A 17,627-nucleotide genomic window follows, 5' to 3' on the forward strand; every position below is an offset into this window, starting at 1 on the left:
TTTGCTAACAAGACACAAAGCTAAAGCACGTAGCACACGCAAGTGTAATTTCTAATATCAGAATACCTTGAACTACAACAGATTTCATTAAGATGTGCAAGTGTGCCTAAAAAGTGTCAACAATTTATTTTAGCGAAAAGCAAAGTTACCTCTGACCAAATATGTTCAGCAGAGCAAGTACCGGTAAATTTGGACTTGATGTCATTTTCTGTTCCTCCTGGCCACTAGGGGTCATGGTTTCCACATGTAAGTCTTCAGCCAATAAGTAGCAACAGGAAGTGACATATTTGGAAGTTTATACAAGACTATGTGTAAACAACAACTAGTTAAGCAACATTGCTATTTCTTCATCCAAGCCATCCTCTCGTTTCTAACCCTTTTTGGACATGAGTGTTATATTTTATATTTGTGATTATTGTGTATAGTGAAGCATTTTAACTAGTACATTTAATTACATTTATGAAACGTCATAGTTAAATTTGAGTTAGTGCTGAATATATGTGAAGTCATACATTGCTATGCTTCGCTTCAGATCTTTTTGATTGGTAAATGGCTTTGTATTTTTTTAACAAACAGTTTCATATTGTGTGTAAGAGTAGTGAAGTGGAGTGAATTATATTTATATAGCGCTTTTCTCTAGTGACTCAAAGCGCTTTTACATAGTGAAACCCATTATCTAAGTCAGTGTTTTTCATCCTCTTTTGAGGCGAGGCACATTTTTTTCATTAAAAAATCCGGAGGCACACCACCAGCAGAAAACGTTAAAAAATGAAACTCCACCAGGTCGTCGTGCCTTATTTTGAGTTTGTTGGTGTTTTCCTGTGAGTTGTGCTTTAGTTCTTGTCTTGGGCTGTTATTTTGGTGGCCCTTCCTGTTTTGTTGGTGTTTTCCTGTAGCAGTTTCATGTCTTCCTTTGAGCGCTATTCCGCGCACCTGCTTTGTGTTAGCGAGCAAGGCTAATTATGTTGTTGCTATCCTTCTTTGTGTGGACATTGTTGATTGTCATGTCATGTACGGATGTACTTTGTGGACGCCGTAAGTTTTTGCTGTCGTCCAGCATTTTGTTTCTGTTTACTTTGTAGCCAGTTCAGTTTTACTTTCGTTTTGCATAGCCATTGCCTTTTCCTTTCCCTTTCGTTCATTTTTGGTTTAAGCATTACATACCTGTTACCTGCACGCTGCCTCCCGCTGCCTCCCGCTGTGGTCTGCATATTGGGATCACAACAAACCATCCTTGTCTCACCCGACACATTCCGACTTTTGCAAAGCAATTAACTACCAGCTGCCACCTACTGACATGGAGTATTACGTGGTTACCCTGCTGAGTTTTACACAACACAGACACTAAGCAAGGGCACATTATTTGCAAATTATAACTGTTGATTTGCAAAAAATATTTTTTAGACCAATCAGGTGAAGTTGCATAATTTCCCACGGCACACCAGGCAATATCTCACGGCACACTAGTGTGCCGCGGCACACTAGTGTGCCGCGGCACAGTGGTTTAAAAACACTGATCTAAGTTACATTTTTAAAACAGTGTGGGTGGCACTGGGAGCAAGTGGATGAAGTGTCTTGCCCAAGGACACAATGGCTGTGACGAGGATGGCAGAAGCGGGGATTGAACCTAGAACCCTCAGGTTGCTGGCGCTGTTGCTCTACCAACCGAGCTACACTGCCCCCAATTGTACTATTGTTGTTTAAAAATCAGTCAATAAGGGGCAAATGCGATGCTATGTCCAAAATGCATGCAATATGGGAAAGTTTAATACAGAAAATGTACCTTTTCACTTTGCCAATGTTCTTCTGGCATCCCACTCATGTATTTGTACAACTCCTGGACAATATGGAATCACCAGACTTGGATGATGTTATTCAGTTGTTTAATTTTGTAGAAAAAATCAGATGACACAAAAATATAGCCATTTAAAATGACAACTTTCTGGATTTAAGAAACACTAAAAGAAATTTAAAAAAAACTAATTGTGGTAATCAGTAGAAGTTTTAATATTTGATCAAGCACAGTGAAAACATGGAATTAAAGATTAAAGATTAAAGTACCAATAATTGTCACACACACACTAGATGTGGTGAAATTTGTCCTCTGCATTTGACCCATCCCCCTGGGAAGCAGTGGGCAGCAGCGGCGCCGCGCCCGGGAATCATTTTGGTGATTTAACCCCCAACTCCAACCCTTTGTTGCTGAGTGCCAAGCAGGGAGGTTATGGGTCCCATTTTTATAGTCTTTGGTATGACTCGGCTGGGATTTGAACTCCAACCTACCGATCTCAGGGCGGACACTCTAACCACTAGTCACTCAAATCTGAGTGAAAATGCCGACTCACCCTGTAAATGTTCATTTCCAAAGATAACACCTGCATCAGATTAAATCTGTTCATTAGTTTTGCTTTTAAAAAGGAGTACTCACACCTTGGAGAGCTGTTGCACCAGGTGGATTGACATGAATCATGGCTCCAACGCCAGATATGTCAATTGAAAGGAGAGGATTATCAAACATATTCAAGAAGATAAATTATAACGCAATGTTATAAAAAATGTTGATTGTGTACAGTTAGCTGGGTCTAAAACTTGTACAAAGTACAAACATGGGAAAGTTGTAAAAGGCAAGCATACTGGTAGACCAAGTAAAACATCAAAGTGTCAAGTGTCAGAAAATGCACAGCAAAACAACTGAAGAACAAATGGGATGAAACTGGAGTCACGATCTGTGACCGAACAGTAAGAAAGGAAGGACATTGAATTGAAATACAGAAAAGCTAAACAAAAGCCGTTATTACCACCTAACAGAAAAAAACAAGGTTCCAATGGGCTAAGGAAAAGCAATCGTGGGCTATGATGACTGGATTAATTTCATGGTCAGTGATGAATCATAAATCTGCATTTGGCAAAATGATGATGCTGGAACTTTTGTTTGGTACCGTTCCAGTGAGATTTATGAAGACGACTGCCTGAAGAAAAATGCAAATGTCCACAGTCATTAGTGATATGCAGCTGCATGTCAGGTAATGGCACTGAGGAGATGCATGGCTGTCATTACATCTTAAACAAATGCAGAAGTTGACATTGACATTTTGGACACTTTTCTTATTCCATCAATCAAAATGATGTTTGGGGATGATGACATCATTTTACAAGATGATAATGCATCTTGCCATAAGAGAAAAAAACTGTAAAAGGTTTATTTGAAGAAAGATCAATGTCATGGCCTGCAAATAGTCCGGATCGCAATCCAATTGGAAATATGTGGTGGAAATTGAAGAAAATGACGAGACTCCAACCTGCAAAGCTGATCTGACAACAGCAATCAGATATATTTGGAGCATGATTGATCAAGAGTACAGTTTGTGACTCGTTAAGTCCATGCAGGCTGTTTTTAAATCAAGGCGGGGTGCAACAAAGTACTAGTTATGCATTAGAGTGTTCTTTTATTTGTTTGGTTTTTCATGATTCCATAATGTTTTCCTCAGAATTGATTGATTCCATAAATGCTTGATCTAATAATTAAACCTTTACTGACCACAACAAATACATTTATTGATTTATTTTAGTGTTTCTCAAAGCCAGAAAGTTGCCATTTGAAATGACTATAATTTTTTGTTTGTCATGTCTTTTATCTGTTTCCTTTTCTACCCCTCAGGTGATTCCATGTTATATTCCAGGAGTTGTATACCTCTCTCAGACCTGGCGCCACTGGTGGAGCTTACTTCCTCGTAGCATGCTAACTATGGAGAGCCAAATAGGACAAAATTCAATGAATCAATACATATACAAATATATGACTTAAGTGTGTCTTTAATTGATTAAATTATAAAATGAATAATTTATAATTAAATTGAATTATTTCAATGATGATATGATTACATCAATAATTTATTAAATTAAATTATAGACACATTTAATAACACATGTATGTGTTTAAATGAAATTGTTATTAATGAATGACACATTTGAGTCATTATTTAAAATGCTTTTACGTATTTAATTTGTCCCATTTGGCCCTCTAACTTCCAGTTTCATCATACTTCTGATGTGTTTGGACGTTGCAGCGCGTTAGGCCACCGTCGGTCACCGTAATTAACATCTACCAAGCGTACTCATGATTAACATCCACATTACCTATTGACAAGATATGTGTTAATATTGCCAGTTCATACATCATATGTATAAAAGTGCACCTTCGTGTTTGGTCTGGGTATGCAGGTGTCTATTTGCCTTCTCTTGTGTTTAATACTTTCATGTGGTGTTTATTGTGTAAACTGCTGACAAAGCTTTGTGCAGAACTACCAGGTGCAGATGACGCAGGCAGAATATGGCTTCATAACACATGCTAAAACACTAAAATATTATTTTTTGTACCGCTGTTTATGCTCATCTTCCCCACCCTGTCCCAGTTTGCAAGTGTTTTGCAGTTTTTCTAATAAGGTGAAACTCAACATGCAGCCTAAGCATCACTGCTGCAAAATAGGGAGAGTGACGTGAAGGTTAGCATAGAGACCACTGCGGGACGCAGTGACGGAGGTCACATGTGAGACTGTTATTGATTCATTCACATCGCACTCTCGCTATCGCACGCTCTGCTCTAGCATGGTGCATGGTGAGTTTGCAAAAATAGTAACAGTGAGAGAGGCGAGGGACTGGCATCCCTCCTCTGCCCATACTGCTGGGCTTTTACAAGCACAATCAAATCAGGCCGGTAAAGTTTAAAACCTAATTTCATATGCACACTCAATCTCTGTTTAATAATGTCATTAATAAGTGTACCCAGAAGTAACCCACTTAAAACAAACAAGAGCATAACATGCATAATCTTGTAAGAGGCTGTGCCTAAACTTTGTTTTACTGTAAAAGTTACATTCTGGTAAAAAACAAAACAACCCACTGCTCATAAGTAAAAAGTGCAAAGGTCAAACAATTGGATGTTGGGTTAGAAAAGTCACTGCGTCATCCTGATTTTGCAAAGATACAAAAAACATGATTTAAAAAAACAAACAAACACGAATAAATAAAAGAAGAGCCATTACCAAGTAAGATGGTGACGATCAGGTTGACGGCTGTCTGCGGAAGGCCCATCTTCAGGGCATGGACCCCGATCCAATGGACCTCCATAGCCATGGAATATCTGCTGCCAAACAACGACAAGATCCAGGTCTGACTTGGGTTGACTGTTTAAATGATATCCTTAATCCCTGTGCAGCCAATAATTAGTTTCCTGCGTTAAATCGATAAGCTGTTGAAGGTTAGAAAGAAGACACAAAATGATGAAAAAGTTGCGTTATTAATGTCCGTACATGCGGGAAAACTGGTTGTAAGTTATAGTTACCTGCTTGAGTGTCAGCCAGCGTTCTCTTTCCTGAAGCCCCCCCGTGGCACAGTGGATCAGCGGCCACTTCTCACCGCACTGCACAGTCAGAGTTCATTCAAGGAGAATCCGCTTGCCTGCACTCTCGCTGCAGCGACTGCCACATTGCAGGAGCAGCCGGCTTACAGATACAATTAGAGAGGCGAGGCAGCCGGACGAAGGAAACGCTGCCGCTGGAGCCCCCCTCTCCCACTCCCCCGCAGAGGAGATGACTCCTCCTCCTATATTCGCCCCTCAGGCTATCTAACAACTTTTGCTTCTGTCCTCTATGCTGGCTTCATGCCACCTCTCTGCCTCATCCCTCAGCTTCCATCCACTCCCTCCCCCCATCGCCTATGCTGACTCGGGGTGGGTATGCAGGCACTTTTGTCAGAGTGTTTGTGATGAGCAGAGAAAAGTTCTGCAGTGCAGGTTGGGCTTGTGTAATGCCGCCCCAGGGTCGAACTGGGCCACATAGTGAGCGTTCATAAACATGCATTCTTTAACAAATGCGCCACGTCTGGGCTTGCTTAGCTCAGTTATTAATTAGCGAACCAAATGACAAAGCCACAAACGTTATTATTCTTCAGATCCAAACCATAACATACTTGCCACAGCCCCACTTATTGATGGATGTCTTATCTGCAGAGAAGAAGGCCCCTGTGATCCGTGCCAGCTCCTGCTTGTGCATTGTGATATGATTGATGCAATCATTTTTCACAACACGTTTTTCGTTAAAAAAAAAACAACCCACAAAGTGTTCAGTGAGTGCAGAAGCAGACTAATGCAATATTCACAGATGAGCGGCTTAGCGCACATTAGCCATACTTCATTAGTTATTGTCAGTTGACAGGTGTTGCATTTTTAACCCTTAGTGAGAGAGCCTTTTTGCTGTAAAATACCTAAAGGTTGGTGACTACCCAGGAAATACACTTCATTATATAGTGGCACTAGGCATGTCCGGTTTTATGGTATAGCCTGCCTTGTCTTAAAAAGTTACAGTTTCAAAACCACTACAACTTAAAAGTTAAGTACCACTGATAGTCACACACACACTAGGTGTGGTGAAATTACTCTCTGCATTTGACCCATCCCCTTGTTCCACCCCCTGGGAGGTGAGGGGAGCAGTGAGCAGCAGCGGTGGCCGCGCTCAGGAATCATTTTGGTGATTTAACCCCTAATTCCAACCCTTGATGCTGAGTGTCAATCAGGGAGGTAATGGGTCCCATTTCTATAGTCTTTGGTATAACTCGGCTGGGGTTTGAACTCATGACCTACCGATCTCAGGGCAGACACTCTAACCTTACCGTCTGTATTTTGATCAAGTACCATCCATCCATCTTCTTCATCCAGGTCTGGTCACAGGGGCAGCAGCCCAAGCAGAAAAGCCCAGACTTCCCTCTCTCGAGCCAATTCGTCCAGCTCCTCCCGGGGAGTCCCGAGGAGTTCCCAAGCCAGCTGGGAGATATAGACTACATTTATACTGCAGGCCAACGTGGCCCAAATCAGATTTTTTTAAATCAGATTTTTTCCAGCTGACTGTTTACACTGCAAGTAAAATGTGATTTTTATCCGACAATAGTGTAAACGTGAATGTGGCCCCAATGTGGCCTCGACGTCACTGCACAGTGCGATAAAGTGAAAACAAAGGAAGTTGACCGGGAGGAAGTCGCTACTACTACAACAAAAAAAATAAAAGTCGCAAATAATTCAAGTCAAAGTCAAAGTACCAATGATTGTCACACACACACACTAGGTGTGGTGAAATTTGTCCTCTGAATTTGACCCATTCCCTTGTTCACCCCCTGGGAGGTGAGGGGAGCAGTGGGCAGCAGTGGTGCCGCGCCCGGGAATCATTTTTGGTGATTTAACCCCCAATTCCAACCCTTGATGCTGAGTGCCAAGCAGGGAGGTAATGGGTCCCATTTCAAATTTTTGCGTGAAAATAAATTAAAGTAATACAATGTATGAATGGATGTATATAGTGTAATATATTTGGGATGGTTGTAATCTTTTTATGGCTGTTAAGTCGAGGAGACAGGAACATCAGCTTTATTTTTCAACTCACATGTAAGCAAATGCGCCACAGTGTTAATTCCGGTCCTTCAACAATCACAATTTCTTCAGAATCAAAATATATATTTATATTTTACATATAGCCTATTATTTGTGCACTATTGATACGTGATGCACAGGAAATTTGGTCATCTTAAATAAACTTTGCTCACCGAGACCGGATGTTGTGATGAAATATCCACTTCCACTGGGGATTGTGTCTGTCTTTCCCTGTGCACACGAGTGACGTCGCTCGCCCAAAGCTGACGAAAAAAATCACATTCAGGTCGCATTGCGTTTAGACCGAAGTCTAAAAAGGTCAGATTCCAATCAAATTCAGGATTACCTCCTGATGTGGTCTGAATCTGATGCCAAAAGATCATATTTGAAGCACTTTGTAGCGTATGGACTGGCAAAAAAAATCAGATCGGTGTCACTTGAGGGCAAAAAAAATCAGATTTGGTGTGCAGTGTAAACGGGTCATCCCCCCCACCCAATATGTCCTGGATCTTCCTCATGGCCTCCTGCCGGTCAGACGTGCCCAAAACACCTCCCCAGGGAGGCGTTCGAGGGGCGTCCTGACCAGATGCCAGAACCACCTCATCTGGCTCCTCTCAATGTGGAGGAGCATCGGCTTTACGCTGAGCTCCTTCCGAATGAGCGAATAATCAAGGACCACCTCAGAAAAAACTTGGCACTCCAAGTACCAACATAATGACCAACATTAAAATACAATACAATAGTTGTTGCCCTAACTATTCATTTAAAACAAAAGCAGAGTATTTATTTAACATATAAAGTTAATATTTTCAGCCACTGTAACATTACACACATTTTGAACGGTAACACTGTGAAAATAAAACACTGTATTTTAATCTTGTGATTATTTGGCTTACCGCTAGATGGAGGCCTAGTGGCACATGTACAACAGTTTGAGAATCACTGGTGTAAGAGATCTCAAGATGAGAGATGAAAGTGGCGAGTCCCCTGAACTTTCCCTTTTCCCTTTAAAATGACTAAATCGGTTATTTGGTAATGCTTTGTCTGCCGTAAAAATACAGACACCCAAGATGGAGGAATACGCTTTCTTGCAGACATGGCAGCAAGAGAAAGGCAACACACAGAACTTGATAGTGCGTCTACAGAAGCGTCAAACATCAGTCACTACGTTTCCATGCACTAAATTAGTCTGATTTCTCAAATAATTTTTTTGTTGTATTTTCACGCCTATCTGTCCAAGTGTCCATGCACTTTCTCTAATGCGACTATTGGTCATACGCCATGTGCCTCCCGTACACTTGGGGGGGGGCCTTATTTCATTTTAGGGTGAAAAATGTATTGCTTTTCCAGGTGACCTATGACATCACACTAGGCATTGCGGGTCCTTACAACTTGTTTTAATTGATGTCCGCTGTAGTGTTGACACAGAATACAAATATTACATCTCCAATGGCTATGTTGAAGTTAATCTTGGATTGCACCACAAACATGACGCTACGACCAAGAATGTATCGGGGCGGATGCAGGTCCGAAACAAAGACAGACCGAGCAGAAGAGTTGTTTCAAAGGAATTTTCGGACGAAGAACCGTGAAAACAAAACTTTTGAATGTCTTGGACTTCATTCATAAGGCAGTGTCGATCGATAGAAGGAGTTTTAAATCTTAAGGAAAAGACCGTTCGTGCCACGACTGATACTGTTCCAGAGGAATGTGGCTATTGTTCTGGACTATCTTGCCAGTTGTGCAGAATACTGAGGTATTATTAATCAGTTAGGAGTGCACAGATGCAGCGTTAAGAGGTTTGTGTACTCTTTATTATTTGCCTTTAATATACCTGTTTCTCTTCTATCTCATTCGTATTTTGTTTGGGAGTCCGAAATAAGACGACATTCTACATTTCCGTAGCTACTGTCTCAAATAAATGTTAGGGGATTACCGAATACTGCTAAAAATGATAAACCGTGGTAAAATTCCTGACGGTTAGTATTTCTGTTTCTTATAATTATTTATATTCTTATATCATATTATTCGTATATTCTTATTCTTATTATTATTAGTATTGTGAAACCGTGTGTTGACTACCACAATTTTAAAAAACTCACCGTAATACTGTTTAATATGGGTTCTATAAAAAAAATTGATTTACATATGAATCACAACTCTTGTTTAATCCGCCTCTAAATCGATTCATAATTTTCAAGAATCGAAATAAACTTACATATACACAAACATATATACAAATATTTATACATATATAAATACATACATATAAACATATATATATACATATACATATATACACATTTTATATTGTGGTTAGAGTGTCCGCCCTGAGACTGGAAGGACGTGAGTTCAAACCCCGGCAGAGTCATACCAAAGACTTTAAAAATGGGACTTATTACTTCCCTGTTTGGCACTCAGCATCAAGGGTTGGAATTGGGGGTTAAATCACCAAAATGATTCCCGAGCGTGGCCACCGCTGCTGCTCACTGCTCCCCTCACCTCCCAGGGGGTGAACATGGGGATGGGTCAAATGCAGAGGGTGATTTCACCACACCTAGTGTGTGTGACTATTGTTGGGACTTTAACTTTAACTTTATACATATATACACATACATACATTTGGATTTTGAATTGTAATACATAATTTGTATTCCTGCTTTAGGAGCACTTGCATTCAGAGGAGGAGCTACACTTCCATGTTTAGATGGCAATTTCACGCATAAATAACCAAAAATGTGGATTGGTATGATTATGCTGTGATTGTCAAAGATATTTGGTAATATCCATCCATCCATTTTCTACCTCCTGTCCCTTTTGGGGTCACAGGAGGGCTGGAGCCTATCCCAGCTGTAATCTGTGATATTTCTACCTGAATAAATGCTTCTGAAATTCTGTACATTACATGTTGTACAAGTTAATGGTCTTCATATTGCTGCATGACAATGTTTTTACCTTCTCTATTAATTAATAAAATGTAATATTCAGCATGTTAATCATTTTGTAATTGAGGACTCGACCAGAACATGTTACTAAAGAATTTACACAATATTTCAGCCAGCCAGACAAATCTTGGTACCTGGGAATCAATACCGGTACTCAACGGAATCAATTTTCGGTACTTCTGTGTGTGTTCATGTGGTAAAAAATGTTTATATGTGTAATAATGAAATCTTAAAATGTTTAAATGTAACATATTTATCGATCGATAATCAAATATATCAAAACAATATCCAATTATTTCTTTAGTAACATGTTTGCAATTGTTTTGCACATTTCTTCAACATAAAAAAACCTAACTACAACAATGCAGTTTTATTTTCTTAGTATTGCACAAAATAAAGCCCGTCTCCATGTACTCCTTTCTTTTTCCATCTGAAAAATATGTGCTGGGGGTCCATGGAGACTATTAAATTAAAAACAATGAGCAAAAGAAGATGGAGTAAAAATAAAGACCAGAGCTGTTATTTATTTTGTGGAAGAATGTAGTCATGTAATCATAAAACTGACACCTGATGTTATTTTTAAAAAAGTATTGATTTTGAATTGAGAATCGTTTCTGAATCTAATTGTTACCCCCAAGAATTGAATCGAATCATGTGGTGCCCAAAGATTCACAGTCCTAGTTATTTACTGCCTCATTGGTACCTTAACTAAATCACTGGCAACACAAGTGAGTAGCAAGATCATTTGTCTTGCCTCCAGTCAAGCATGATAGTTGTAGCGTCCTCTGGTGCTGCATGAGTGCTACAATTCTATGAGGGAAATATACATTCCAACCTGTTCTGTGATATTGTGAGGTTGAGTATGACCCTATCCCTTGGGAAAAGGGGCCTCTATTTTTGGAGTACTGTTTCAATATCCATCCCTGTATAGAAGCACTGACCTACATTTACAACTTTCATTTTAAAATTATACTTGGCAAACTCCTAATGTGGGATGAGTATAAAAATGAGCTGAATTTTTCAAATAAAAAAAACTGCTGTTCTAAATGTGTCCAATGGACGTCGCAACAGCAATTCTTTGTATCCCCTGCCAGAGAGCGGGCATGACTTTAGAGGGGGCGGAGCTATGTGCCATGTCAACACCTGCGTGTTTGGACACATAGCACTTATGCAGCTTATTAGTGATAGAATACAAAATGTGGATTGTTACGTTAATGCTTTAATTATTCAAATATGTTGTTGCTAATGTAACCCGTGACATTTATACCAAAACAAATGTTTTTGATCATCTGTACATTTCGTACTCTTGACTGCATGGGGACTTTTGAGCGGGGACTTTCCTGAAGAGAAGTACATAATTAACCATATGATGTTCAGACATCAGTTGAGGAAAATAAGTAAATTACATTAATAACATACTGTAAATTGATTTTGATATTTATTTTGTTATGTACAACAAGGGGGAAGGAGACGGCACGATACAGGAAGTCTCGCTGAACAGGGTTTATTGAGCTTTTGATGAGTGAGTGGAGTGTGCATTCTACTATGTGTGTGCATGCAAGATTATGTGCAGGAATTAACAAGATAGTATTTACCAGGAGTTTGTTGTTAGTGTGTGTTGGTTGTAGAGGCGAACAAGACCAAAGGGGCTGGGCAGATAGAGGTTCGTGATCCAAGCGTGTGGTCCGTGGGGCTGGAGAGAGGCATCCTGAGGTCCAGGTCCAAAGCGAGGGAAGTCGAGGATCGAGGGAGGCAGTCAGGGTCCAGAAGGAGATCCAGAGAAGTGAGGCGCACAGCTCACTTCTAAGGCGATGAAGAATACTGCGGGAACAGGGAAACCACAGGGACAAGTCAGCACAAGGAGCCAGGGAACAAGGGAGCGCAGACTCAGGAGAGGAGCCAGAGACGCGAGGCTTACTGTGAACAGAGAACTACGGTCCGGCGCTGGATCGTCTGCTGCGTTGGTCTTTATACTGTTGAGGCTCATCAGATCAAGGTGCGCTGATTGCAGATTGCCCACGGCCGTGTAGGCACGTGGCTGCGGCCTGAGTAGGGCGCACGGGGGCGTGTCCGGCTGCTCTCTCAGCGGAGCTTCTTGCTGCACCAGCAGCGGAGGGAATGACAATATGTGCATGCGCTGTAACATATCTTTTGATAGATGAAAAATTAACATCAATGAGATTTTTAAACACAGAAAACAATCTGAATTTGTCTCTATTTGTAAGTTATCATGCCAGGATTTTACCAGTCCAGCACACTTGAAAATAGATTTTTCTCTTGTGGCCCCTGAGCTAAAATGAGTTTGATACCCCTGCTATATCAGCAATGGGGCATTTTCATTGACAATTCCATCTCATATATGTGTCACAAGGCCAGCTAGCAGCCCCACAACAACATTAGCTTTTTTCTATTGGTTGATCAGAGCCAAATGGACGGCGTGGCGCAGTTGGGAGAGTGGCTGTGCCAGCAACCTGAGGGTTCCTGGTTCAATCCCCACCTTCTACCATCCTAGTCACGTCCGTTGTGTCCTTGAGCAAGACACTTCACCCTTGCTCCTGATGGGTCCTGGTTAGCGCCTTGCATGGCAGCTCCCGCCATCAGTGTGTGAACGGGTGAATGTGGCAATAGTGTCAAAGTGCTTTGAGTTCCTTAAAAAGGTAGAAAAGCGCTATACGAGTACAACCCATTTACCATTTACCAAATAGTCCGTAGCAATCTGAAAATGGATAGTTTTTGTCTATGAATAATCAGCACATTAGTAAGTATGTTGTATTTAAAAAAAAAATGGTTTTATGTTTTTCATTTTATTATACATAATGCACTTGTGTATCTTATTTGGTTTGTAAAATTGCAACATGATAGTGTTGGGATTCAAAAGTCAGTTAAGTCCCAACTGAAGGCCCAAATACAGGGCATAAACCTCGAGGAAGTGCTACATGATCAGAGAGGATCTGAACATCCATCCATTCATTTTCTACCGCTTGTCCCGTTCGGGGTTACGGGGGCCCTGGAGCCTATCTCAGCTGCATTCGGGCGGAAGGCAGAGTACACCCTGGACGAGTCGCCACCTCTTCACAGGGCTAACACAGATAGACAGGCAACATTCACACTCACATTCACACACTAGGGCCAATTTAGTGTTGCCAATCAACCTATCCCCAGGTGCATATCTTTGGAGGTGGGAGGAAGCCAGAGTACCCGGAGGGAACCCACGCAGTCACGGGGAGAACATGCAAACTCCACACAGAAAGATCCCGAGTGCAGGATCGAACCCAGGACCTTCGTATTGTGGGGCAGACGCACTAACCCCTCGACCACTGTGCTGCCAGATCTGAACATGTTCAAGCCAATTTAGATGTTCTCTGTTTATATTTTAAGTGACTACAATTTGGAGCCTTGGCGGGTTGAAATTGACTGGCGACATATCAAATCAAACACAAGTAATATTAAAAAACGTAATGAGGTCACAAACAAAATCTTGTTTAGGGCCACAAAAAGCCTCCCCTTAGTGCACCAATGTGTTAAATCCTTTATTTGGTAAACATTGTGTTAAAAAATGCATGACAAAACAAACACCCTCCTACTTGAATGGTGACAGTATTATCTAAAGACAACTTTGGTTTCTACATGCTCAGACATTTCATAGTAAACCAAAAGTGTCAACTTTAGCTCAGGTTACATGTTGGATGTTGACAGCACACAGTGAGTTGAGTTAGTGGGCTCTGGGCGTTTGTGTAGAGATTGAAGATGTTTGTTTTTTTCAAAAGACATAATAAATGTGAAGATAAAACAAATATTGCTGTGAAAGTTCAATAATAAGGTTGCTTGGACCAAATTAGGAATGTCTAAGACTACATACATCCCCTACCAAAAATACAAAATGGTTTGTCCCACCTGGACAGAAGCAGACCTAACTTTGAACATTTCACTCAACACAAACCATGACATAACATTCTCAAAGCATTCACACTCAGCAGAAACATTTTGAAACAAGGATTTGGTGGTAGAGAACGGTAAAACTATACTTAATCTATCTGTGGCAGCATAGAAGAAAGTTATGTACATTGCACAGTTGTGGCGTGTACAAGGAAGCTCCATTGAATTTAGAAACAGAGGCGTGACTAGGTTTTAAAAACAGCGAGAAGCTTAACCGCCAGGAGATGCACTAATAATAATTCCTTGCAAAGAAAAAATGGGCGGAAACTTGAGTCACCGTTTGTGACGGAACTGTAAGAAACTGCCTAAAGGAAATTACATTTAAATAAAGAAAAGCTACATGAAAGCAGTCATAAACACCTAAACAGAAAATAAGGTTACAATGGGCTAGGAAAAAGCAATTGTGGACTGGTTGACTGGATGAAAGTCATATTCAATGATGAACCGTGAATCTGCATTGGGCAAGGTGTTGGTGCAGGAACGTTTGTTTTAAATTTATGAAGACGACTGCCTGAAGAAAACATGCAAATGTTCACAGTCATTGATGATATGTAATGGCACTGAGGAGATGGATGTCATTACATCATTAATAAACATTTTGGACACTTCTTATTCCATCAATTGAAAGGATGTTTGGGGATGATGACATCAAAAACTGTAAAAAAAAAAGTTCCTTGAAGAAAGATACATTAGGTCAATGTCATGGCCTACAAAAAGTCCGGATCTCAATCCAACCGGAGATCTGTGGTAGGAATTGAAGAAAATGGTCCATGATAAGACTCCAGACTGCAAAGCTAATCTGACAACAACAACAAAAGTTGGAGCAAGATTGATGAAGAGTATCGTTGGTCACACATAAATCCATGCCTCAGAGACTGCAAGCTGTTGTAAAAGCCAGAGGTGGTGCAACAAAGTACTAGTGGTGTGTTGTCCTGCGAAGCACCACAAGGGCCCTATTGTAATTTGGTATGGTTTTCATAATTCCATATTTTTTCTCTCACAATTGAGTGATTCCATAATTATTTCCAGTCTGCTTGATCTAAAAATGAAACTGTTTTGGACTTCCATAATTTATATTTTTGATTTCTTAAAGGGGAACGGCATATTTTGGGGGGAATTTTGCCTATCATTCACAATCCTTATGAGAGACAAGAACACATCTTTTTCTTAATGCATTCTAACTCGTAAATAAACATAAATAAAAGTCCGCTTATGGGATCTATGACGTCATTGCGTCTATTCCAACCATAAAATCCAATAAATAACCATCCAAAAAGCGGCAACAATACTACATCTATATTTCATGACCTGAATATTAACCAAGTATTAGCGATATTGTTATTATAAGTGGTAATGTTAAGTGTCAGGTTCAAACACTGAAGACATCTATTAAACAGACAAAGAAGCAAGGAATTAAACAGAGACAGAATTAAATTTGGCTCAATTGAGGAGAATCGTCTGGGCTGTACTCTTGAACAGTGTCCCACCACGCTCTGACGAAAGATTGTACGCCTCCTCTTTTATTTGATCTTTCCCTGATTACACGGCAACAGCTGTTTCTAAAGGAAGGGGGTCGTAAACAGCCGCTGCCTTTGGTCACAAAACAGTTCAAAGAAAAGCTGCCTGGAGGGGAGTCAGGTCCTGCTTCCTCTCCGCTTTGTAGATCTCAGGTCAAGACAAAATCTTCCTATGGATTACAATACATCAAAGAAACCGACACCTTCATGTCGCTTCCCATCCTACACAGTGGCGTTTCACAAGCCTTTTGCTTGGTAGGATCAAAGACAGCTTTTATCCTCTCGCCGGTAACTCATGGCAACACAAAGTATTGTGATAACTTAGATTAAATTATTCTGACATTAAGGATCAACAGTTAGCCCCACATTGATCAAAGAGACAACTTCCTACGACATCAGCTGGTGAACTGCTTTCTCACTTTGGAGCCTTTGAAAGTTCTATCAATCAATCAATCAATGTTTATTTATATAGCCCTAAATCACAAGTGTCTCAAAGGGCTGTACAAGCCACAACGACATCCTCGGTACAGAGCCCACATACGGGCAAGGAAAAACTCACCCCAGTGGGACGTCGGTGAATGACTATGAGAAACCTTGGAGAGGACCGCATATGTGGGTAACCCCCCCCCTCTAGGGGAGACCGAAAGCAACGGATGTCGAGTGGGTCTGACATAACATTGTGAAAGTCCAGTCCACAGTGGATCCAACACATCAGCGGGAGTCCAGTCCACAGCGGGGCCAACAGGAAACCATCCCGAGCGGAGACGGGTCAGCAGCGCAGAGATGTCCCCAACCGATGCACAGGCTAGTGGTCCACCCGGGGTCCCGGCTCTGGACAGCCAGCACTTCATCCATGGCCACCGGACCTATGCAACTCCCCCTCGCAAGGGACAGGGGAGAAGAGGAGAGAAGAAAAGAAACGGCAGATCAACTGGTCTAAAAAAGGGGGGGTCTATTTAAAGGCTAGATTATACAAATGAGTTTTAAGATGGGACTTAAATGCTTCTACTGAGGTAGCATCTCTAACTGTTACCGGGAGGGCATTCCAGAGTACTGGAGCCCGAATAGAAAACGCTCTATAGCCCGCAGACTTTTTTTTGGCTCTGGGAATCACTAATAAGCCGGAGTTCTTTGAACGCAGATTTCTTGTCGGGACATATGGTACAATACAATCGGCGAGATAGGCTGGAGCTAAACCGTGTAATATTTTATACGTAAGTAGTAAAACCTTAAAGTCGCATCTTAAGTGCACAGGAAGCCAGTGCAAGTGAGCCAGTATAGGCGTAATATGATCAAACTTTCTTGTTTTTGTCAAAAGCCTTGCAGCCGCATTTTGTACCAACTGTAATCTTTTAATGCTAGACATAGGGAGGCCCGAAAATAATACGTTACAGTAATCGAGACGAGACGTAACGAACGCATGAATAATGATCTCAGCGTCGCTAGTGGACAAGATGGAACGAATTTTAGCGATATTACGGAGATGAAAGAAGGCCGTTTTAGTAACACTCTTAATGTGTGACTCAAACGAGAGAGTTGGGTCGAAGATAATACCCAGATTCTTTACCGAGTCTCCTTGTTTAATTGTTTGGTTGTCAAATGTTAAGGTGGTATTATTAAATAAATGTCGGTGTCTAGCAGGACCGATAATCAGCATTTCCGTTTTCTTAGCGTTGAGTTGCAAAAAGTTAGCGGACATCCATTGTTTAATTTCATTAAGACACGCCTCCAGCTGACTACAGTCCGGCGTGTTGGTCAGCTTTAGGGGCATGTAGAGTTGGGTGTCATCAGCATAACAGTGAAAGCTAACACCGT

General features: G+C 41.0%; 1 protein-coding gene across 1 annotated transcript in view; it reads right to left on the reverse strand.

Annotated features, from left to right (window-relative positions):
- LOC133649628 (sodium channel subunit beta-4-like) overlaps window positions 1–5,403 on the reverse strand; it is a 43,484-nt gene extending 38,081 nt beyond the window's left edge. The window contains exons 1-2 of the mRNA XM_062046253.1: window positions 5,342–5,403; window positions 5,043–5,248 (exon numbers count right to left, since the gene is read on the reverse strand). Coding sequence (XP_061902237.1) covers window positions 5,043–5,133 — 91 coding nt within the window. The 5' untranslated portion in view covers window positions 5,134–5,248; window positions 5,342–5,403. The remainder of the gene's footprint in view (window positions 1–5,042; window positions 5,249–5,341) is intronic.
- Between the last annotated feature and the right edge of the window lie 12,224 nt (window positions 5,404–17,627).

This window comes from Entelurus aequoreus, linkage group LG05 (genome assembly GCF_033978785.1).
Source record: "Entelurus aequoreus isolate RoL-2023_Sb linkage group LG05, RoL_Eaeq_v1.1, whole genome shotgun sequence".
Classification (NCBI taxonomy): Eukaryota; Metazoa; Chordata; class Actinopteri; order Syngnathiformes; family Syngnathidae; genus Entelurus; species Entelurus aequoreus.